The sequence below is a fragment of the Loxodonta africana genome, chromosome 13, assembly GCF_030014295.1.
Source record: "Loxodonta africana isolate mLoxAfr1 chromosome 13, mLoxAfr1.hap2, whole genome shotgun sequence".
Classification (NCBI taxonomy): Eukaryota; Metazoa; Chordata; class Mammalia; order Proboscidea; family Elephantidae; genus Loxodonta; species Loxodonta africana.
Window position 1 is genome coordinate 51643927 of NC_087354.1, and position 24312 is coordinate 51668238.

The 24312-nt window shown below is 49.9% G+C and overlaps 2 protein-coding genes and 1 long non-coding RNA gene across 8 annotated transcripts; 2 read left to right on the plus strand and 1 right to left on the minus strand.

Annotated features, from left to right (window-relative positions):
- Positions 1-750: 750 nt before the first annotated feature.
- On the plus strand, positions 751-7276 carry PPIB (peptidylprolyl isomerase B). The gene is made up of 5 exons (XM_003418351.3): positions 751-954; positions 1655-1768; positions 2459-2552; positions 6187-6371; positions 6947-7276. Exons 1-5 carry the CDS (start codon positions 820-822, stop codon positions 7067-7069), a joined length of 651 nt encoding a protein of 216 aa, XP_003418399.1. The 5' UTR covers positions 751-819; the 3' UTR covers positions 7070-7276.
- Positions 6225-12244, minus strand: SNX22 (sorting nexin 22). Of its 6 annotated transcripts, XM_064267417.1 has the most exons (7): positions 12094-12244; positions 11618-11701; positions 11111-11215; positions 10539-10633; positions 8626-8658; positions 8312-8379; positions 6225-7873 (listed from the first exon to the last, which is right to left on the minus strand). In XM_064267417.1, the coding sequence occupies exons 1-7, from the start codon at positions 12166-12168 to the stop codon at positions 7752-7754; spliced, it is 582 nt and encodes a 193-aa protein (XP_064123487.1). In that variant the 5' UTR covers positions 12169-12244; the 3' UTR covers positions 6225-7751. The 6 variants fall into 6 exon arrangements, with proteins under 6 accessions (XP_064123487.1, XP_064123488.1, XP_064123484.1 ...); XM_064267418.1 differs by lacking the exon at positions 8626-8658; XM_064267414.1 differs by having other exon boundaries at positions 8312-8658.
- A 135-nt stretch (positions 12245-12379) lies between these two features.
- LOC135227272 (uncharacterized) lies at positions 12380-22199 on the plus strand. Its single transcript, XR_010317424.1, has 2 exons — positions 12380-12950; positions 14544-22199. It is a non-coding gene; the product is annotated as an uncharacterized LOC135227272 (long non-coding RNA).
- The last annotated feature ends 2113 nt before the right edge of the window (positions 22200-24312 follow it).

Here is a 24312-nt window from a genome sequence, read left to right on the forward strand (position 1 = left end):
AAGGATTAGTAAAGTAATAGAAGCTAAGTAAAAAAGGAAGTGCAAGGCAAGTTGGAAACCCTGGTGGCGTAGTGGTTAAGTGATTAAGGCAAGTAGGAAGTTGCTCTATAAAGTCATACTCTAAGTATAAAAGTGCCCTGTGTTTTTGGAAGCTACCACTTAAACCCAATTTGGTGTAGCTAAAAGCTCCCTACTAACCAAAAGATCGGCAGTTCGAATCCACCAGCCGCACCTTGGAAATTCTATGGGACGGTTCTACTCTATCCTGTAAGGTCGCTAGGAGTCGTTATCGACTCGATGGCAAAGGGTAGTAATTCTTGACTGGCCCAATACAGCAGCGACAAAGTGCCTTCTCCCCATCGTCCAAGCCTACTGACTTCTACGTAAAGTAACCGCCACCACGACGAAAAGACTCCCACTCGGAAAAGGCAGACTGGGCCACAGGGCTGGCCGCTCTGCATGCTGGGTTTTGTAGTCTCTTCAGAGATCCAATCATCGTGCTCTCTGAGAGGGGCAACGCCTTTTCCTGCTCCCCTTCCTATTGGTGGATATTTGAGAGCGGGGGGACCAATCAGGTAGCAATAACGTGGCAGCCATTCACGAGCCCGCGTCTCCGTCGAGGAGCCGGGCCGGGGCCGAGAACCTACCATTCGGGGCCGACTTGGAGGGGGGAAACCGTGCCCGCCTTCCGCTCGGAGGCCGGGAGGAACCCCTCTCTCCCCCCGCCTCCCGCTCGGTGGCGGCGCCGAAGCCCAAGCCCCGGCGCTCCCACCCGCTTCCGGTGCTCGGCTGCCCGGGCCGCGCTCTCTTCTCCTGTGGATGCTACGTCTGTCGGAGCGGAACATGAAGCTGCTCTTCGCCGCCGCCCTCATCGTGGGCTCCGTCTTCTTCCTGCTGCTGCCAGGGCCCTCTGTGGCCGATGAGAAGAAGAAGGGGCCCAAAGTCACCGTCAAGGTTCGGGCTCCCTTCTTCCCCCCTGCCCGGCAAGGCCCTTGGGGACCCGCCTCCGCGGCTTGGGGTCCTGCGCCGCGCGCGGGTCAGCGGTGTCCAAGACATTTAGGGCCCCGAACTTGGGCCTGGGCGTCCTGGACTTTGGCTCGGCCCCTCCCTAGGCTCCCGGCTTTGGCCTCGTGGCGCCTGGGCCGTCTTACCCTTTCAGACCCGAGAATGACACCCCAGCCCCTGCCCAGACTCTGGGAGTTGGCTCTCGGGATGCTAACTGGGGCCGGCACTGCCCGCCTCAGAACCGTCTTTTTGGGGACTGCCAACTTCAGAATCCTTTTTCTCCTTAGGCCACGCTTTAGCTACTTCCAGTTACAAAGCATAGCAAATATGGTTTAAGATTGTATGCTGAGCCTGGGCTTTCCTTCTTATGATTTTTTTATGTTAATTTCTAGAATCCGAGCCTATCATTTATTTGAAGCAAAGATTGCTACCTGTAGCCTAAGGAGAGTGTAAACAAGCATATCATTAGGGAAAAGGGTCTGGAACTTTCGTTAGCTCCTAAGATTTTTTACTCCATCAAAACTATTCAGAGCTACCACTCTAAAGCAAGGAAGAAAAAGAATATGGCAGTGTTTTCTCTCCCGTCCCCACATACCTTCTATCAAGGGCCCTTCAAATGGGCTAAGTTTGAAATGGTCTTTTTCCCCAGGTGTACTTTGACCTACGAATTGGAGATGAAGATGTAGGCCGTGTGGTCATTGGTCTCTTTGGAAAGACTGTTCCAAAAACAGTGGATAATTTTGTGGCCTTAGCTACCGGAGAGGTAAGTGGCTGGAGCAGAGGTAGTCAGCTCAGACAGAGTGAAGTTGCCAAATAGGGTTGACAGCAAACTGGACTGCCTATCTGTACCAGCACGCCGCACTCGGTACCAACTGATTGTTGCCCTATGGCTCTGGGAACCCAGTGTTGTCATTTTCTGGGTTTTTTTTTTTTTTTTTTAACTGAATTCAGAAATCTAGACTTTTTGGGAGTAATTTTTACATCTTTAAGACAGTGCAATAACGAAAGAAGACATCTATGGAAACTGCTTGTGGCCCCTGCACCAGAGCATACTCCTGAGTAAGGAGCCCAGAGATTCCCAGGTTTTGAGGAAAGTAGAGTGCCCCATTTAAGAAAATGTTTGTTCTCTCTAACCTTTCCTTTTTCTCAGTCTGTTTTCTTGCATCTGATCTTAGGACTAGAAGAGATGAGAGGCAGAAGGAGGCAGCACTACATGACATAGGATTGTATAGTTTGAGACATTACAGGCCAGAGGAATGTGGGTCTCAGTCTTTCCTGGGTCTGTGTGCCCTGTGGTAAACTGCACCCCCAGTAGCATGTTGAATAATGAATCTGGTCGGCAGTACTGTCTCTGCTGTCACCAGTAGTTGTGTGAACTGGGTTCCTGCTGGGACTGTTTGATGTCTGCCTGATGTTTTGTGCCAACTGTTCACCTTCCTATCCCTTTTTCTAGAAGGGGTTTGGCTACAAGGACAGCAAATTCCATCGTGTGATCAAGGACTTCATGATCCAGGGTGGAGACTTCACCCGAGGAGATGGCACTGGAGGTAACCTGAGTTCTCCTGGGGAGAAGAGTCTCTCCATGCAGCCTCTAGGGTGGGAAGGCTAGGCTGTGTTGGGTAGACAAGCCTCTCCTTTTCCCATCTCCAGAGAGAACTTTATCTGTGCTGAGACCAGCTGCACCCTTCTGTATATATGAAATCCAGTACAAAGGAGACGCCATCATAGGGGTGAGGTTGACCTGAGAGGGTCTCTCCCAGGGGGCAGACCTGCTGATCCAGGCCTGTAGCCTGGTGACTTCTCTTGATATCTCTTGTTGGGAGGGTAACAAAGTGAAGACATGTGTATAGGTGATTCTGGGTCAGGCACGCAAAGCCCGTGTGGGCCACTTTGGAAGCCCTAGCTGGGGTGGTAGAAGTTTGCTTGGCTGTCTCCCACCAGACACTACTCTGTACACATAGGACAGTCACACAGATACGCTATACTAACCTACAGGTTTCACCATAGTTGGGTGCACAGGCTGCTGTTCCCCAAGACTGTTGGTGCAGTTGGAGAACTGCTCACTATCAGAGACTAGTTTGTGACCCAGGCTCTGTGGTGGGTGCTGAGACCACATGAAGATCAGTGGGGCAGCAGCTCCCTTTCATTTGAGCATATGAGCCCTCACAAATGGGCTACCAGTCAGTCTTCAGGACACAGGCCTCTGCCCTCAAGGTGTTCATCATGTAGGTGGGAAGAACTAGTGGGGAAAACTGAAAGCTACAAATTAGTACAAGGTGGCAGTAACAAAAGGCCGTGGTGGCAGAGATGGCACAAAGCAGAGCTTGGACTTTTGGAGTCAGACACTCCTGAGTTTGAGTCAGTGTCCGCCACTATCTTGATTTGTGACTGTGGCAAGTGGTTGCAGCCCTCTAAGCTTTGCTTTCCTCTTGTATAAAGTGAGAGTGCTGAGGTAGGGGTACTGTGAGGATTTGGAGAGATCTTGAGTGTGAGGCCTGGCACGTGGTAAGTGCTCAGTGAAGTCGGCCATCATGGATACACGCACAGGCAGAGGAGTCACTTCAGGCCAAGCTAGTCAGGAAGTGGCCATGTGAATGTGAGGAAAGATTTGCGCCGGGTCCCGGATGGGGAGAATTTGAGAGGGCAGAGAAGAGGCAGAGTTGTGGTGTGAGGCGCCTCTGTTCAGAGGCGGGAGCTTGGCTAAAGCTGGGGTGGGCTGGGGGTAGGAGTGTGGTACCGCCAAGGAGTACAGAGGTGGGTTAGGGCCAGACCAGGGAAGCTGGCTTTGTCCTGTGGGGAGTGAGGATGACCCAATCGCAAAGCTGTTTGAGGGAAAATAATGTGGTAGCAGGATCCCAGATGAGCAGGTGGGGTCCCAGGGGCACAGGCAGGATTCTGGGTGTGCAGGTGGGGTCCCGGGGGCACAGGCAGGATCCTGGATGCGGAGGTGGGGTCCCAGGGGCACAGGCAGGATTCCAGGTGCAGAGGTTGGGTCCCGGGTGCAAAGGCAGGATCCCAGGTGTGGAGGCAGGAGCAAACAGACTGGCTGGGGGATTGGGGCAGCTGCCCCTGGGTAGGGTGATATGGGCCTGCACCCTGAGGAGAGTATGGCCTAATGGGTAAGAGCAGAGGTTTGAGAGCCAGACCCCCTTAGCTCCTGCCTCACACGGTGGGTTTTTATCTGTGTGAAATGCTGAGGAGTCTCTGGCACACACAGGCACACCCTAAGCGGTAGCTTTATTGCAGTGGGGTACTGGGAATGGAAGGGCCAGGATGAATCGGTGCTGGGATGGGGACAGTGTTGACCAGTGTACAGACGCAAGTTGTCAACAGAATAACTGGAGTCTGGAGGGAAAGGTAGCGAAGTCTGTGGAGTTGGAAGTGAAGAACTAGCCATTTGAGTTTGAAACTCGCTGTATCTTGAGAAAGTGATTGGCGCCAAGGACATAGATTTGGGGATTTTCTGGATAGCAGCAGTAATTGAAATGCTGCACTTGGCAGAGATTTACACAGACGGTTTTCACTTGGGGGAGGCACTGCATGGTGGTGAATCTTGTCTCCTCAGTGTGGGGTTGGAGGGTGGGACACAGGCTGAGACATCTCTTACCCCACCTCTGCCAGGCCGAGTCTGGCCTGATGCCCTGAAGCTGATTGGACTGGATAGAGCGCCTCCGAGAGGTATTGGGCAGCGAGAGCTGGGGGTGAGGGAGGCAGTGCCTACGAGCCCTTGGACTTAATGTGCCTTCTTTAATGAGTAATTCTTGGTTTTCCGTCTTCCCATCTGCTATACAGTCAGCCCTTTGTCATCTCCCTGGTTAGCATCAGTCTAGGACAGATTCCCACCTGGCTCCATTCTGTGGAACCACAGGATGAAAATAGGTGTACTGAGAAGGGGGGCGGGGGGAGCGCTGGTGGTCCAGTGGTTAAAGTGCCCCACTGCTAACTGAAAGGTCGGCGGTTCAAACCCACCAGCCCCAGAGAAAGATGTGGCAGTCAGCTTCCATAAAGATTTACAGCCTAGGAAATGGACGTGAAAAGAGAGTGGAGGGAGAGAGCGGGCTGTCTCATTAGGGGGAGAGTAATTGGGAGTATGTAGCAAGGTATATACAAGTTTTTAAGTGAGAGACTGACTTGATTTGTAAACTTTCATTTAAAGCACAATAAAAATTATAAAAAAAAAAAAAAGATTTACAGCCTAGGAAACCGTATGGGGCATTTCCACTCTGTCCTGTAGGGTTGCTGTGAGTCAGAATCAAGTCGGTGGCAATGGGTTTTGGTTTTGAGAGTTAAAAAAGGGTCTCATATGCAAGTGAGTTTGAGAGTTGTTGGGCAAAACAAAATGAAAAGGCCCTCTTTTTGCTGGGTTTCTCCAGCCTTTAATACACTGACAGTCACTCTCCAGGAGGTGACAGGGAAAAGGGTGCCGTGTCTCTGCAAAGCCTTTGCTTCATCACTCCTAATTTCTCCTGGAACCGGTTTTGGAAACTACAGTTAGGGTCTCAGAAATGGTGTAGAGGTCTGCTCTTGGCTCCCTTGTGTACAGTGGCTCCCACACCCGCATGGACAGAGACGTTACACATGTTTATAGTCGCCCTTTATTTTCCGTTCAGTCACTGATAAGAGGCTCTCAACTCCAGAGCCCAAATGGCAGCCCTTCTCCTGTCCACTGCCTGTGCCTCCCTACCATCTTTGTCTGCTTTCTGCTCTGCAGCTGCCTCAGTGCCTTTGTTGCTCTCGGGAAGACAGGCTGGTGAGCCACAGCAGTTTTTCTGGAGAGTTCTTAACCTCTCCCAGTTGTCTCCCCATCCACCCAGCATCCTGCACAGCACCTGTCTTCCCCAAAGACTTGCCACGGCAGGTCCCTCAGGCCACAGCTGAGGAAAGCTGATAGGATATGCCTTATTTAGAAGCCATAAAACTGAACTCTGAAAGTCATTCATCACACGAGATTTTCAGTAAATCCCCCCGGCCATATGCCCTGCCTGGTCTCAGTTAAGTACAGTTTGGTTCTCAGGTAAGGGGTCAGGAAAGGGACAGCTTTTTTATCCTTATAATACACTCAACCTGGCCTGGCACAGAAGACAGGTTGATCCCCTTGAATCTTTACCCCTAAAGATCTGCCTGGTTTGGGCCAATGCAGCTCCTCCTGCCCCAACCCAATGGCAGTATCTGTCTGCCCAGGAAAGAGCATCTATGGCGAACGCTTCCCTGATGAGAACTTCAAGCTGAAACACTACGGGCCTGGCTGGGTGAGCATGGCCAACGCAGGCAAAGACACCAACGGTTCCCAGTTCTTCATCACTACAGTCAAGACGTCCTGGCTAGATGGCAAGCACGTGGTGTTTGGCAAAGTTCTGGAGGGCATGGTGAGTCCTGGAGGCTGGGGCTCCTCACCAGGGACCTGATACAGGCATGGGCCCAGGGCTGCATAGATTTCATCCTTTCCCCAAAAGAACTGAACCCATACGTTCAGAACAGTGCTTATGTCTCCTAACCTGGGGGAAATCAAGAATCAACAGCCTGCGTATTGGTGCCCCCAAATTCTAACCCTTCTGGGCCCCAGGCAGAGGCCAGCCGGGAGGCCTCACTAAGGATTCTTAACCACAGGAGCCTTCTTTCATTCCCTTAGATGGTGCTCTGCAGGCTTCCCCCAAGCTGAGCACCATGTACCACACTCCCAGCCGCCCTCCTCCTTCCCTCACCCTTAGCCCAACCTGGGTCTTCTTTCAAAGGAACAAAACTGCTGCTTCCCTTATTGTCCCTGCCCTGGGCTGGCACCCTGGTCTGAGTTCATTAGAAATTTGGTGCCTCAAGGTTTGCATGCTGTTGGTCACATGTAGATCTCAGCCCTCCTGATCCACACACGGGGCTTAGCTCCCCTTGCTTCAGTGGCCGACCTCTAGACCCACCCTGCCCCCCTTCTTCCGCCTTTCCTTCCCAGGATGTAGTACGGAAGGTGGAGAGCACCAAGACAGACAGTCGGGACAAGCCCCTGAAGGATGTGACGATTGCAGACTGTGGCAAGATTGAGGTGGAGAAGCCCTTTGCCATCGCCAAGGAGTAGGGCCCCAGGGACCTCTTTCCTTTGAGCGACCTTCTATGCAGCCCTGCTGCCCTTATGGGGTGAAGGTGGTCCGCCAGAGGGCTCCACACTGACTGGCCCTGGTGCTGGCATCTGACGGAGTGGACCCACATTCCACAGGCCCAGTTTTGTAACAAACTCCTGCCAACGCTGACCAATAAAAAAAAGGTGGGTTTTTTTTTTTAATAACCTGTGTGTAGGCTGGGTTCCTGGGCCTGCAGTGCCTCCCCTAAGTCCAGGATTCTCCAGTGGCAGCGGGTGTTAGCCCCTTCCTTAGGTGCCCGCCAACCTTTTACCCAGGTGCTGCCCTCAGAAAGTCAGAGGGGAGCCTTTTGCTCCTTGCTTCTAAACTGCCAGCTACTGTGCCTCAACTTTGGTTTTTGGTTTTTTTCCTTCTGGCTTAGGTTAAGAAATAGCTTTTATACATTTTCATAGCCAACTTCTCCCTTTATCCCTTACCCTCTGTGCCCTTACTTTGACCCTTGGGGCCCAGAGCACCTGAGTTCTACCACCCCAGCTGCCAGTGTGGGCTGAGTTATGGGTCCTGGTGGGTAAGGCCTGGGTCCCAGGCCAAGGGAGGACCCAGCCCTGGTGCCTTACGTGGAGTTCAGCAGAGTAAGGCATGCGACTGTCCTGATAGGTGGCCCGAAGGCCTCTGGGCTGGTCAGAGCGCCGGTGGTGGAGGAACAAGGTGACAGGCAGCCTCTGGCTGGGCTTTGATGGGGTTGATACTGAAGCTGTAGAGGCCCTGGAGCACACCGTTCACCACCACATTGGGCAGAGGCTCTGGGTAGAAGGAGAACAGAAGGGCATAGGGAAAGAGAAGGCCTGTGACCAGCCTGGCCCCAGGCCCACAGCTCTCTAAACTGCCCACAAGCTCAGCCACCCTTAGGAGCAGGAGGCCATGCCAAGGCAACAGGAAAGAGCTGGGCACCCCAAGTGCAGGTTTGGCTTTCCCAGGTCACAGTCTATCCACATCAGCTTGTGAGGCCAGACTGCTGAGGCCTGGAGATGATGGGGTCTGCCCCCTGGAGGAGAACACAAAACAGGCTACAAGGGGCACAGGAGTAGCAGGTATGGCCCCAAAGGAGGCCAGTAGGAGGGAGATAGTGCCTGGGGGTCCTGGGAACTAAGAAATGGCAAGTTTTCCCCCTGCATCTGCCCCACCCTGGTACCTGGGCCCTGAATACAGATTGTGGGTGGAAATGAGAGTCACCTCCTCACCTGGGGAAGGGGTGCAAATGTAGGGATCCATGCAGAAGCTGACGACAGGTCGGCGGTACAGCTGGCAGCTGAGAGGAAAGAGGATCGTGAACCACCGGGGTGGGGGGTAAGGTGAAGTCCCATGTGGGGTAACACCTGAGATGAGCTCACCGGGGACCCACAAAGGGAAAGGTGAGTGGGAAGTGGGCTTGGGGGCACCAGTGGGAAAACTTGGGCCGCAAGGACAGGCCAGAGGCCAGAGGTGGCAGGCCCATTCCTGGCATCTGGCCACCAGGTGGCAGCAGGAGCCGGCAGAGGAGGGGACTGTGACTTGCCTGCTGTTGCTGGGAAGGAAGTCCTCCAGGGTGCTGAAAAGGAGACAGAGGCCAGTGCGCTCACTGGGGGTGCCCAGGGGAGTGTGAGGAGGGTGGAGACACAAGCCCAGAACCTCGCCTCCCGGGGAACCACTGCTTCTATTTGTAACAAGCCCAGTTCCGGCGTTGGCTGGGGTAACCAAGACTGTCCAGAAAACAGCCTCACTGCCAAGGCTCAAGAAAGCTGATGCTTGTAACAACAGTAATAACCAGAAAACACATGTGTGTTACATAGGTAGATACATGTATATGGGAAGGATGTGCGTATACATGCATGTGCGTGTATAGGTGTATCAGCAAGCGTGTATACACGTTTGCGTCTACTACATGTATATAATAAAGCACATGGGAGCAGTTACATAGACTTCCTAGACATCCAAACAACTCATGCAATTGGCTCACCAGGTTAAGAGGCTTAGGACCATAGTCTTGTGGAACAACTTAGTCAACTGGCATAATTTATAAAGACAATATTTTACACCGTAGTTTTGTGAGTAGTGTCTGGGGTCTTAAAAGCTTGTGAATAGCCATCTAAGATAAATCTATTGGTCTCACTCATCTGGAGCAAAAAGAGAATGAAGGAAACCAAAGACGCAAAGAAGAAACTAGTCTGTGGGGCTAACAGCCCACATGAAACTACAGCCCTCTTTTAACCTGAAACCAGAATAACCAGATGGTGCTTGGGCACCACTACTGGCCATTCTGACCAGGGACACAATAGAAGGTCCCAGATAGAATGGAGAAAAATGTAGAACAAAATTCAAATTCCTAAAAAAGGTCAGACCTACTGGACCGATAGAGATTGGAGGAACCCCTGAGACTATTGTCCTAAGATAACCTTTGAACTTGGCACTGAAGCTACTCCTGGAGGTCTCCTTTTAGCCGAATAATAGATTGGCTTAATAAAACAAACCATATCGCCCCCGAGTAATGTGCTCCCTTAAACAATCAACTATATGAGACCCAATGGTCAACATTTACCGAAAAGCAAAGATGAGAAGGCAAGGAGGGTGTTTCTGGTTGAGTTGTGTCCCCCCAAAGTATCTGTCAACTTGACTAGGCCATGATTCTCAGTATTATGTAATGCCCAGCATTCTGTCATATGCTGTGATTTTCCTGTGTGTTGTAAGTGTTGTAAATCGTATCTCTGTGATGTTAATGAGATGGGATTGCCGGCAATTGTGTTAATGAGGCACGACTCAGTCTACAAGATTGGATTGTGTCTTGATCCAATCTCTTGAGATATAAAAGAGAGAAGCGAGCAGAGAGACATGGGGACCCCATACCACCAACAAAATATAGCCAGGAGCTTGCATCCTTTGGACATGAGGTCCCTGCACTAAGAAGCTCCTAGTCCAGGGGAAGATCGATGACAAGGACCTTCCCCTAGAGCTGACAGAGAGAAAGCCTTCAACTGAAGCTGGTGCCCTAAATTCAGACTTTTAGCTTACTAGATTGTGAGAGAATAAACTTCTGTTTGCTAAAGCCATCCACTTGTGGTATTTCTGTTATAGCAGCACTAGATGACTAAGACAGGAAGGGAAGCTAGATCAACAAACAACAAGCAGAATGCTGACACATTGTGAAAACTGTAATCAGTGTCACTAATGTGTATAAAAATTGTGAAAACAGGAACCTAATTTGCTGTGTAAACTTTTACCTAAAACACGATAAAATTAAAAAAAAAAAAAAATGCTGACGAGGGAGGCAGGCCTCAGGAGAAGGAAGATCCAGTCTAGGATCTGGGCAGAGGTGAGGAGCAAAAGTGGGGCTTGGCCCCCAAATCTGTCCTCTTCTGCTTGCTGCCAAGAGCCCCTATACCCCCAGCACTGGCCCCTCTCCCTTGCCAAGCCTCAGCCCCTTGAGGTACTCACCCCCAGCTGTTGGCCTTGGGGTCTGTGGGGAGGTGCCGAAGTCTCAAGAACTCCAGTAGCTCCTTGGGCACATCCTGGTTCAGGTACAGGACGCCCTGGAGAGGAGGACAGAGGAAGGCTGGTACTTTGCACAACCTAGTGCAAAATGAAAATGCAGGCCCTTTGGTAAAAAAAATGGCTTAAGAGTTTCAAGTTAAGAGCCTAGCATCACACCAAGCTCAGAGCCCTTCTGAACAGTGGGGCCTGTGTGACTACACTAGTTCTATGCCCCTGAAGCCCTCTGGCTGTAATCCCCCATCACTGTGGCTGGGGGGACCCCTAGCCTCCTTCCCCATCACAGGGAGCAGAGGAACTCACCCCTGCAGGGTAAGGGAACTAACTTTGATTGCAATGGGATCACCTGTCTCCTGGCTACCTCCTTCAATCCTTTCAACAAGCCAGCAAAGTTTGTGTGGACCCATTGTTGTTCAGAAAAACTGAGGCTTAGGGTAGTGAATAACGTGCCCAAGATAAGGGCCCCTCTCCTGCTCTCCAGGCCAGCAGCTTAGGGCACCCAGAGTGGCCCACAGTACCTGGATGTAGGCCTCCAAGCCCTGTCGACGCTGTTCCAGGCCCCTGGTCCTCCAGTTGGGCAGACGTTTCGATGGGAAGTCGGGCACTTTGTACAGTTTCTTGATCTGCCAGAGGTTACCGCGGTGCTGTCACAGCTCCCTGGCTGAGCCCTCAAGCCCACTCCACCTTAGCCAAGAGCCCTCTCCACTCCTTCCCGCCCGCCTTTCCAGCTCTACCCTGGCATGGACCCGGGTAATGGCGGTGGGGGCTAGGTGGGCCCCAAGTCGCACAGACGCCCGAGGGCCGGCCGGCTGCGCAGGGGCATGGTCATTGCGGACTGGACCTGCCTTCCTACGCCCTCCTGACGATGGCCCCGCAGTCTGCGGGCGGTCTGTGCCCAGGACCTGCTCCCTCATGGACTGGGGCCATAAAGGGAGTGCGCTGGGCCAGAGCCCGTCCTCCCGCTTCCCAGGGGCTGGTCAGGGCCGGCGGGGGTGGGAGTCGGTAAGTCGTCGGCGCCGCCTCACCCGCTTGTGGAGCGCGTGGAACTCGCTGTAGCGCCTCGGCACGGTGTGTCTGCGCCCGCGGCACAGCACTTCCACTCGGAACACCTGGCGGGCGGGCGGCGGGGCGCGCGCGTGAGGTCCAGCCGGGGGACCAGCAGGACCAGTGCCCAGCGGCGCGCCCGTTCTCCTGCGCTCACAAGGCACAAAGCGGCGGTGGAGCGCCGCTGCTCCCCGAGGACCCTCTCGCGTCCCCAACACCTGGGAGGAGGGGCTGGCGGACCCACCCCTCTGCTCCAGACAGCTCCTGAGGTGCCCGGACCACGGTCCGCGGGGCAGCCAAACCCGAGCGTCCCCGATACCCTCAACACGCTGTTCCCCGACGGCCTGGTCCACCGCGCTCGGACGCCCCAGCCCGGGCGCAGGGTCCCCAGGGCGCTCCGCGTGGGGAAATCCTGCGGCGGGTCCCCGCGTCCCTCCCATCCCGGTGCTTCGCTCACCATGTGTCCTTTCTCCGGGCTCTGTCCGGACTCCTCGGCCTCGGGCCCCACAGACGGGATGTGAACTTCCAGCATCGGCAACCGGGCCGGCTCCTCTCCCGACGCTGGCAGCCCGAACTTGCCCGGCGCAGACTAGACCCTGGCGCGGAGCCCCGCCCCCGGCCATGGCCCCGCCCCAGTCCCCCAGGCCCCGCCCCGGGTCCGCAGCCCCGACCCCGGCCCTCAGGCCCCGCCCCCGGCCCGCAGCCCAGCCCCCGGGCCCTGGCCCTGTTGCGCCCCACGCTGACCCCGCCCCCGGCGTTCCCCGAGCCGCCGGGGCCTGCGCCCAGAAGATTAGAAGGGCGTGGAGTGGGGGGAGTCGAGGGTCGCTCTCTGAGCCCAGTGGGGTTCCTCCTGCGGAGAGTCATCTGTTTGTCAAACATTTACTGACCGTCCGCTGATTGCGAGAAACGCGGGCGAGTCAAAATTTCACCTACCCTTTGAGTGCCTACTAAGGACCTGGGCCTGTGGGCGCCGCCACACGTGGGCGGTGGAGGGCCCAGCCCTCGGTGCCTGCCCTGGGTGCCAACCAAGGACGTTCCTTGAGTTCCTCAGACACTTCCTCGGGGTCGCACCAACCCCCTACCCCCTTCTCTCCACTTCCAGGGCCCAACCCGGAGGAGGAGTCACCGCCTGGAGACCCCAGCTAAGGCCATGCCTGGGAATGCTAGGACCCAATCCGGCTTTGATTACACCCCCAGCACCCACAGGCCTGCCCGTCCGTTGGTCCATCCCTCCCTCGCTCCCTCACCACGAACCTGCTCCAGGTCCAGTGTGCCGGGCAGAGGCAGTTTAGGGACCCAGGCTCTGGTCTGGGGGTAAGACAAACTGGATTTCTGGAACTGTGTTAGACATGTGTTCATCTGACTGATAGGGAAAATATGCCTCCCTCAAGAGACTGAAAATTGGGATCATCCATGTTAAGCCTTTAGTAAATATTGAGTACATGACAGCTGGGTTGTGGCTGGTCTTGGAGGGGCAGGCGGCTGGTGATGGAGATGGCTACCAGGGACTGTGGGAGGTGGCCCCAGGCTGCTGTTGCCCACCCTTCTGGGCAGGGTCTTTCTGGACGTGTGGCAGTGATTTTAATCACTCTCTGTGCTGCCATAAAGGGCCTCTGCTCCCACCTCTTGGCCACCTCCACCCCCCAATCAGAGGGAGCTGCTGTCCTCCGGCAGCACCATGACAGTGTCTTTGACTCCACTGGCTTCTCCCCCACAAAGGCCCTGGGGGCAGGAGAGGGCCACGCCCTGCCTTCCAAGAGCTGACACCTAGTTGGGGACTCTGGGGTGGGTGGGAAAGAGGAAGCAAATTGCCTGTCTTGGTGGCTAGGAGGAGGGGGAACCACTGAATCACCCCCCTTCCCCGCTGAGCTGAAGCAGAAAATCTTCGTTCTTGCTGTGCTCCCAAGAGAGGCTGGGAGAGTGACCCCACAAGGTGGGAAGCAGGTCTCTCACCAGTACTATCTCCTACACTTTCTTCTCCCAAATCCCATCTCATATGGGCCCCCAAATCAGGAAGCTGAAACTTCTAGGAACCTGATGTGGTTCCTTGGAAGGGAAATGACCCACTACGAAGAGAAGTGCTGGCATTTCATTTCCTCCCCGGCACTACAGGGCCCATCATTCAGGGACCCAGCTCACCTGGGCCCACAGGGCCTCCACCACATTCTACTGTCCCGGGTGGCCTCCTCAGACTTCTAGATCACACAACCTATTGACAGTCTGCCCCTCTGTCTTAACCCCTATCACCCAGAAAACTGCCATGTCCTCTAATGGTCTCCCTGTTTTTCCTTGTCCCTCTTCCACCATTGCACTTAGAATAAACCCCAATCCCTGCCAGACTACAAAGTTCTAAATGACCCAGCCCAGCCTCCACCTCCCATCTCATCCCATCCCCTCTCCCCCTTGTATGCCAGGCTCCAGCCACAGTGACCGTCTTCTAGTTCTTCAAACCAAAGACAAGCTTTTTCCTGCCTCAGGGCCTTTGAACGTGCTGTTTCCCCAACTCTTCCCTGACCCTTGACCTGGTGGGTTTATCCTCCAAGTCTCAGCCCAATACCTCCTCCAAGAGGCCTTCCTTCCTGACCACCCTATCATATCAGTCTATGCACTTACTACAAACCTTATTGTGTTTAGTATGTGTCTCCCTTAGTTTCCCCCACATTCCCCCAGACTCTAAGCTCCATCAGGCCAGGGACCTGGTCTGTGTGTCAGTGGTTGCTTCTGATGGGCTCAATATGTAGAAGGAACTCAATGGCCATGGAGGGGAGGGGGAGCCTGGGGAGGCAGCAGGAAGGGAGCAGGGGTTGCTAAAAGGTTGGAGGAAAGCCTGCAGGGGTATAACAACAGGAATCTTCCAGGGGCCTTCAGGTTAGACACCTGTCTCTTGACTCCTCCCACCCCCTCTAGGGAGCCGGAGCACTCTGGGCCGGCTGTGAAGACCTGAAGCCCACAGCTTGCAAAGGACCAAGACAACAAGAGAGGAAGGCTGGGTGTGAAAACGTCCCTCCCGACACGCCCCAGCTCCTGTGGGCGGCCCTGCTTGCTGGTGGAGCCCCCAAACCGGCGCCCAGGTTGGCTTAGCCAGCTCCGCACGTCTTGGCTCAAGCCCTCGCCCTCCGCCGCCGGTACATACAAAGCCCCCTTTCAGTGGCAGGGCTTCTGTTGGGCGGCGGAGGCTGCTCAGGAGGTTTGGTTAACCACGTTAAGAAAACAAACAGCCCTGGGCCATGGGCGGGCCGGCGGGCGCCGCTGCGCACAAAGGCGTGATTCTTCTCTCCCAGGCTGGCTGGGGGGCGACAGGGGCCCGCCACCTGGGGCTCCACCTGTGTAACCCGTGGGCAGCCCCTCGAGCCTCAGTGTCCAGATCTGTAGAATGGAGAGTTGTCGCGTGGATTACACGAAGCCACGCTGGCAGAGTTCAGCACGGAGCCTAGAACACAGTTAAGTCAATATTAGCTATTATTGTTTCAGTGAATTATACAAACTGGCTTTTTGTAAATCAAGATTGATGGGGTGGCCTATTGGCAATTACATATGGGCCACCCTAATATAGTTAGTGATTTCTGCCTTGAAACAAATTCTACCACTCTTTCAGTATCCTGAAATTGCAAGGCTAGCTAAAAACTATTTCAGCTACTAACTGGGATCTGGGTTTTCCCTGATTTTCTCAATACTGGCAACCAGTGGAAAAAGAAAAAAAAAAAAGCAAAGAAATAAATTGGAAGCAGCGGTTGATGCAAATCAACTATCCTGTTCATCAAAACAGCCTTAGTTCTTACTGATTGCCTTTTTTAATAAGTACATTTTATAAATTTGAAATAAACTTGAAATAATAAGTTTACAGTAAACCAAAAAATCCTGTTGCTGCCGAGTCCATTCGGTCTCACAGTGACCCTATAGTATAGTACACTCACAGTCCCCCCGCCCCATCCACGGTTTCCCTTTCCCAGGCTTCAGTTACAGCAGTCAACCATGGTCTGGGCTCAGCTGTACTGAACATATACAGACTTTTTTGTCATCATTATTCCCTAAGCAACACAGTATAACAACTATTTACATAGCATTTACATTGTATTGGGTATTATAAGTAATCTAGAGATGATTTAAAGTATAGGGAAGATGTGTAGGTTATATGCAAATGCTACGCCATTTTATACAAGCGACTTGACCATCCTCGAATTTTGGTATCTCTAGGGGTCCTGGAACCAATTCCCCGAGGATACAAAGGGATGATTGTATACTAGTATTTTGTTTTCATTGGATTTCAGTGTAAGATGTTGTCTAAAAAAACAGTTCTACTAAAACCTTTTAAATTCATAAAATAATCTAAACCCTTCATTTTATAGATGAGGAAACTGAGATGTGAAGAAGGGAAGTGGGTTCTTGAAGGCACCTCAGCCGAGCGTGTCCTGCCTGAGCTCTGAGAGCAAAGCTTGGCTCAGGGCAGGCTGGCGACCTGCTTCCCAGGGGGAAGGCAGGCTCTAGACCCAGGGTTCCAGCCAACAGTGTCACTCCTAGGGCCCTAGGGGCCACCTGCCCCATGCCCAGATATGAGAGGCAGTTCGCCTGCTTCAGATAACACAACCCAGGGCTGGCTAACGGGAGCAGGCAGAGGTCACCCCAGCCACCTTGCATCCAAGGCAGCACAACTTTCCAGGGAGATTTTTCTGGTAATAACAATGTGCCCAGCACTAGGTTCAAGGAACACTCAGGTACTGTCAGGTAACAGGGGTTTATTATGAAGAGAGCTGTGGGACCAAGAACTAGGACAACAGGAAAGCCAGGCCAGAGGCCAGGAGGGGCCACAGCTCCAGGCCTTGAGCTCAGGACTGGAGGTGCCCCCTACTCACAGTCTAATCCTGGTTGCTGTTTGTGGCTTCTCTCTCGGTAAGCAGAGATTTTGGTCTCTGTCATTAATGGTCTCCAGCTACTCACTGAAGCTGCTTCTGTCTCTCAGCTACTGCTCCTACTATCCAACTGGGCAACCCATCATGTATGTCTGAGGAGAGAGTACCTCACAGGTGTCAGAGGAACTCAAATGCCTACAAGGTCAGGTGGCTAATAAAATGGGACTTGTCCTTAACAGGCCTACTACATGGATTTTGGTATTTAAGAAAACAACTTAGTGGGTTAGTGTCTAGGTTCCTCTTGCCCCCCTTGTCTGGCTTGTGTGGGATATAGTGGGGCAGACAAACTGAGTCAAGCAGACTGGGTTCAGGTTTAACCCTGGGGTGGGACTTTGGGAAAGCTGCCTGAGCTCTCTGAGCCTCGATCTTTTTAGGTGGAAAATAATACCCACCTGGCAGGGCCATGGTGATGGGGTTGGTCGTGGTGGTGGCGGCTGCTGAGTTGATGCAGACTCATGGTGACCCTGTGTGTGCAGAGCAGAACTACTCTATAGGGTTTACAAGCCTGTGATCTTTTGGGAGATCGCCAGGCTGCCTTCCGAGGTACCTCTGGTTGGGTTTGAGCCACAAACTTTTCTGTTAGCAGTCAAGCACTTAACCATTTGCACCATCCAGGGACCTTGGTGATGGGGTACCTGTACTTGTTGATTCTGACTTACAGCAACCCTATGGGATAGAGTAGAACTGCCCCATAGGGTTTCTAAGGCTGTAAATCTGTACAGAAGCAAACTGCCACATCTTTCTCCTGTGGAACAGCTGGCGGGTTCCAACGGCCAACCTCTCAATTTGCAGCCAAGAACTTCACCACTGCACCACCAGGACTCCTCGGTGATGGGATAGTCCTGAGCACAGTGGCTGGCTCAGAGTAGGTGTTTAGCAAATGGCAACTCTTCTAGTTAATAACATTTTTAGGCCCTGGGGTAGGAGGGGGCTGTTGGGGACAGCACCTGTTCTTGGCCGCCAGGTGCCTCGTTTTTCCTGGTAAGGCTGCCAGTGCTCCTGAGGGAGAGCTGCTGGTTTGGCCCCTGTGGTTATGGCTGCTGCTGCTCATAGTGGAAGAGGAAACGGAGAGCTCAGGAGCTGGAGGGGCAGTCATTTGGAAACAACTGTCACGTCTCTTTAGGGAAGAGACTGGACAGGGTTTTTCAGATTGGACAGGGTTTTTCTGGACCCAGACAAAGTGCATCCTATGGAGACCAAGTAGCCAACTTCCTCTCAGCAGCTGGCTTCCTGCATCCTTGGTGAGGGGGCTTTCTTTCTGTCCCAGAGGTCTGGGGTCTCAGCCAGGGGCATTTCCACAGTAGGCAAGGGTCAAAGGGGAGGAGGCCCATCTGGGTCTATCACCTGGCAGCCTGCAGGCCCGACCTGGGGCAACGAACACTAATTCTGCCCCTACAGCAAGGCCCAATGAACCCCAAATTAGCTCAGATTTATGAATGTCTTGGGGGAAAAAAAAACAAACCAAGATCTGGCCCTCAGTGGGCTCACAGGCTCAAGGGGCAATAATCAGCTGGAGCTGAGGAGCAACCCGTCCCCTTAGGCCACCTTTGGGGGTGGGGAAAGATACCAAGAGGAGCAGGAACAGCTGGTCCCTGACCTTAAGGAGCTCAGCATCCACGAGGTTAATGAGGTCACCTAAGAGACAACAGTACAGGAGGATGAGAAAGACCAGAGATTGAAGAGGAAGACAGGATGGTGCCACTCGGAAGAGGTGGGAAAGAGGCAGGGCTCATGTTCCAGGCTGGAGCTGGGCTGGGGAGTGGATCAGAGAAAGCTTCCTGGAGGATTTACATATAAGTAGGCCTTAAAAGATGCACTGAAAATAGCTTTATTTAAAATTTCTGATTATAAATACATAGAAATTTCAAGCAATATAAGATGGCATAAAAAATTAAAAATAATGCAAAATTCCATCCCTAGAGGCAATCACAGTTCACAATTCAAATCCACATCCTTCCCATGTATAATTTTAAATAAATGTGAATCATACCATAATGCAATTCTATAACCTGCTTTTTTTACTCAAAAATACATAATAGAGTGATTTCCTTGTCAGTGAATATAGCTATGTATCATCTTCATTGGCTGTATAATATCCAATTGTATGGCTGTACCATAATTCACTTAATCCCTTTTTTTGATGGACATTTAGATTGATTCCAGTTTTTGTAACTGTAGATAATACTGTGATGCACATCTTTGGATAGCCATCCTCATCGATTTCATTTCCAGAAGCATTGTCTATGGGGATCCTCAGGGAAAGATCTGATACTGGTAAATGTCCTCTCTATGTCCTTACACTTACACGCCCATCCACGATGTTGAAGAATAAAACAAAACCCACTGCAGCCGAGTCAATTCTGACTCACCATGACCCTATAGGATAGAAGAGAACTACCCCATGGGGTTTCCAAGGCTGTAATCTTTATGGAATTAGACTGCCACATCTTTCTCCAGTGGACTGTGGCTGGTGTATTCAAACCATTGACCTTTCGGTTAGCAGCTGAGCATTTAGCCACAGCGCCACCAGGGTTCCTCTCAATGCCTGTTTCAGACAGGTATAATTCTGAGACTGAAGACAGGGACAGGGGCTGAGAATGAATGCTGCAGGTACAACACCCAGCATTCACAAAGGCTTCAAAGGCTACACAGAAGTGAGAAGGTTAAGAGCATATTTGGAATCAGTTTCCATTTGGTGTTGGCCATTGTTTTGAAGGAATGGGAGACAAATGAGGGAAGGTAAGTTGGGGTCTTACCTTCCCAGAGGACTATGAATGCCAGGTGGCAGTGTCTGCCAGTGGAGAACAATCATTCAACGGTTATCTATTTGGCACCTGTTTTGAGCCCAAGTTCCTGCTGGGGGCCATGGAGTGATAAAGACATACACCTCAGAGAGCTTACAGTTTGGTGGAGAGAGCCAACATAAAACCACACAACCGGTATCACAAGACATTGGCAGGTGATGTACGCACCGTTCTCGGGGTCCAGAAGATGGAGCTAAGCTGTTCTCATCCATTTCTAACACTCAGCTTACGTCTGACCTTGCCCAAACCTGGAGCAAAGAATCCTAGCCGGTGTCTCCAAAGACAGAGCATACAGTTCAGGTGCATGCCAACTGCAGCAAAGGTGTTTCCTTCTCTGCCCCAGGACGGTTCACAATTATCTCCTCCCTTCCCTTCCCTTCCTTTCACCCTAGGCTGGTGAGTACTGGTGGGAAAAATCCTTGGGGCTTGATGCCCCTTGAAGCTCAGGGTCTTCAACCTCATGTGGGCCCTAAGCATGCTCAGCAAAGGACACTCCTTCCATCACCGTCCTCTCTCCCCTCAATCCAGACACTGGCTGCAGCCTTAGCAGATATGTCATCTTCTCACCCTTTTTAAAATTTGAGTTTCTGCAAAGGCATTCTTTATTTTCTTTAGGGTTCCCTGCTGTAGGTAACATTTAGAATAAAAATCTTCTGGAAAGAGTTCAGAAGTTATAAATATCTATGTGTAAGTGATCCTTCTACTCCTCTCACTTATGATTTCACCAAATACTTATAATGAATACTAGGGTTCCTCCAGCTCACCTTTGGCTCTGGTCTGCATCGTTAGGGCTCTGGAGCCCAGAGAGATTCTTGGGGAGATAACCCAAGGGGAAATGTAGACCTGTCTGTCTCAACATCTCTAATCCACTAGACTCCAAATACACAGATAAAATATCTCTGACAACATCTTAATTGTCAAGCATGAAACCTTAGCTTTTCTGCCTTCCTTCCACCTATATATTTCTTTCCCGCAGCCTCACAGTGAGGCTTCCTCTGATCACAGTAACTCCCTCCTCCTGGGTTCTGGACTGCATTTTCTCCAGGGCTTCCAGCTGTTTCCTTTGGACCCAACCCCTGCAGAAGAAACTGGTTTGAAGGGTAGATTTTCTCCAAGATCAGCTTCTGATGGTTATTTCCTTCCTCTCCCCTTAATCTTATTAACACACTCAAGTCAGCCCAACCTAAACTACAACAAAGCCCCCTTTTACTCTGTGTCTCCCCAACCTCTAGCCACTGCCTCCTCTTCCCATTCAGAGGAGCCTCTTAAACAACATGGTCAACACTCACTGTCCCTACTGCTTTCCCTCCCAGCTGCTCCAAAACCATTTTGCCTCCTGTGTTTCACCTGTGTTGTGAAGGACTTCTCTGTCTACCCCAACATCCAGGTCAGATTCCTGGTGTCATGCATGCCCCCTCCCCTCAGGCCTCTCATCAAATCAATGACTAGACCCCAGTGGTCCCATCTCCACCTCCCAAGCCTCTTCCTGCAGCCCCAACCCATTACTACTGCCCTCCCCAGCTCTCTGGGTGGCTGTGATGAGCCTGGCTACTCTTCCCATACACACGCAGCAACTAGAACTCCAGAAGCTTAACAATAAAATATCAGAAATAGATAACTGAATGGAAGGACAGAGAAGTAGAATTGAATCAATGGGAGAAAGGATCGGGAAAACAGAGGACAAATCCCTTGATACTAATTTATTTGAGGAACAACCAGAAAAAAGAATAAAGGAAAAATGAAGAAAGTCTAAGAGTTACGTGGAACGCCATCAAGAGAAACAATCTATGCATGACTGGAATTCCAGAATAGGAGGAGACAAGAAAAAGCATGGAGAGAATTTTCAAAGAATTTCTGGCAGAAGACTTCCCTGATATCATGAAAGATAAGAAGTCTTCCACCCAAGAAACTCAGCAAACCCCCATACAGGATAGACCCCAAAAGAAAGTCACGAAGACATATCATAATCAAACTTTTCAAAACCAAATACTAACAAAGAAATCTTGAGAGCATTCCATGAAAAGCAAAATATCACATACAAAGGGACACCAATAAGACTAAGCTCTGACTTTTCTGCAGAAATCATGCAGGCAAGGAGACAATAGGATGACATATATAAAACCCCAAAAGAAAAGAACTGCCAACCAAGAATCATATATCCAGCAAAACTGTCTCTCAAATATGATGGCAAAATGAGGATATTCCCAGATAAACAGAAGTTAAGGGAACTTGTAAAAGCCAGACCAAACTTACAAGAAATACTAAAGGGAGTCCTTTAGACAGAGAACAAACAACATCAGATAACAACCTGGGACCAAGACACAAGATAACATCACCCAGAAACCAGCCCAGACAAAGAACTCTCAAAATTAAAATAAAGCTACAATGCTGAAAACAAGGAACTGGAGCTGTCAATCTGAAATCAACAAATGGTGTAGTTATAGAACTTCCATATGGAGAGGAAGTCAAGGCAGTATTAAAAAAAACTCTTTTAAACATAGGATGATAAAGGTAAACCTCACAGTAATCACAAAGAAAATGAACAAACCTACCCACCAAAGTAAACAAAAAGAAAAGCAAAAAGATCCAGTAAACACAAGATCAACAAAAATGAAGGAAATGAAAAGACAATGTATGAACAAAAAGAACTCAACACAGAAAATTAAGCAGAACAAAGAAACCGTCAACACCACACAAAAAAAAGCATAACAAAATGGCAGCAATAAATTCATATTTATCGATAATCACACTTAATGTAAACAGTTTAAACACAGCAGTCAAGGGACAGAGTGGCAGGATGGATTAAAAAAAAAAAAAATGACCTACCAATATGTTGCCTACAAGAGACAAACCTTAGACACAAAGGCATACAAAGGTTAAAAATCAAAGGATGGAAAAAAATACATATCAAGCAACCAGTAACCAAAAAAGTGGCAATATTGATTTGATAAAACAAACTTTAAATCAAACTCCCCAATCATAAGAGACAAGGAAGGACATTTATATGATGATTAAGGGATCAATCCACCAGGAGGATAGTTGGAGACATTAACACACCACTTTCAAAGATGGAGAGAACAACTAAAAAGAAACTCAGCAAAGACACAGAAGATCTAAGTAACATGATCAACCAACTTGACCTCATAGACATATACAAAGCCACTCCATCCAACAGCAGCACAGTACACATTCTTCTCCAGTGCACATGGATCATTCTCTACAATAAACCATTTCTAGGTCACAAAGCAAGCCTCAATAAATTAAAAAATATCAAAATAATGACAAGTCACCTTCTCAGACCATAATGTTATAAAATTAGAGACATTATCAGGAAGAACAAGAAAAAAAAATCAAACACTTGGAAAATGAACACCATGCTTAAGAACCACTGAATAACAGAAGAAATTAAAAATGAAATATAAAAATTCCTAGAATTAAACAAGAATGAAAATACAATATACCAAAACCTTTGGGACACAGCCAAAGCAGTATTCACAGAGGTCAATTTATACCAATAAACACACACATCAAGAAAGAAGGGCCAAAATCAATACCTTCCCCTTACAATTAGAACAAACAGAAAAAGAGCAACAAAAGAAGCCCACAGCCACCAGAGGAAAGAAGCTAATAAAGATTAGGGCAATAATAAATGAAACAGAAAAACAAAACAATCAACAAGACTGGAAGCTGGTTCTTCAAAAGATCAATAAAATTGACAAACCATTGGCCAAACTGACAAAACAAAAAAAGGCGAAGATGCAAATAACCCAAACAAGAAACGAGATGGATGACATTAACAACAGAAACAGAAATAAAAAGGATCATAATAGAATACTTTGAAAAATTATAATCCAACAAATTGAAAACCTAGAGGAAATGGACAAATTCCTAGAAACACACTATCTACCTAAAAATTCTGAACAGACCCATAATAAAAGAAGAAATTGAAGAGGTCATTAAAAAAAACTACCAACAAAAACAGAGCCCTGGCCTGGATGTTTTCACCGGAGAATTCTACCAAACATTCAGAGAAGAGTTGACACTAATACTACTCAAACTATTCCAGAACATAGAAAAGGAAGGAATACTCCTGCATTCATTTTATGAAGCCAGCATAACCCTGATAACAAAGCCAGGCAGACACCACTAAAAAAGAAAATTGTAGACCAGTATCCCTCATGTACACTGACATGAGAATTCCCAACAAAATTCTAGCCAATAGAATCGAGCAGCATATCAAAAAAATAATACATCACGACCAAATGGGATTCATACTACGTATCCAAGGATGGTTCAACATTAAAAAATCAATCAACGTAATCTACTACATAAATAAAACAAAGGAAAAGAATCACATGATTATCTCAATCAATGCAAAAAAGGCATCTGATAAAGTCTAACACCCATTCCTGATAAAAACGCTCATCAAAATAGGAATAGAAGGGAGATTCCTCAACATAATGAAGGGCATATACACAAAACCAATAGCCAACACTACTTTTAACATAGAGAGACTGAAAGCATTCCCCCGAGATGGGAACCACGCAAGGATACTCTTTATCACCACATTGTACTGAAGTCCTAGCTAGTGCACTAAGAAAGGGAAATAAAAGGCATCGTGATAAGGAAGAAGTAAAACTATCTCTATTCACAGATGACATGGTCCTACACGTAGAAAATCCCAGAGAGTCCACCAGAAACGTCCTGGAACTAATAGAAGGATTAAGCAAAGTGGCAGGTACAAAGATCAACATACAAAAATCAGCTGGATTCCTTTACACTAAAAAAGAGAACTCCAAAAAGAAAATCAGGAAAACAATACCATTTACAATAACCCCCTAAAAGACAAAATACTTAAGAATAACTAGGGATGTAAAAGGCTTATACAAAGAAAACTACAAAACGCTACTGCAAGAGACTTTCATAAATGGAAAAACATACTGTGTTCATGGATAGGAAGACTTA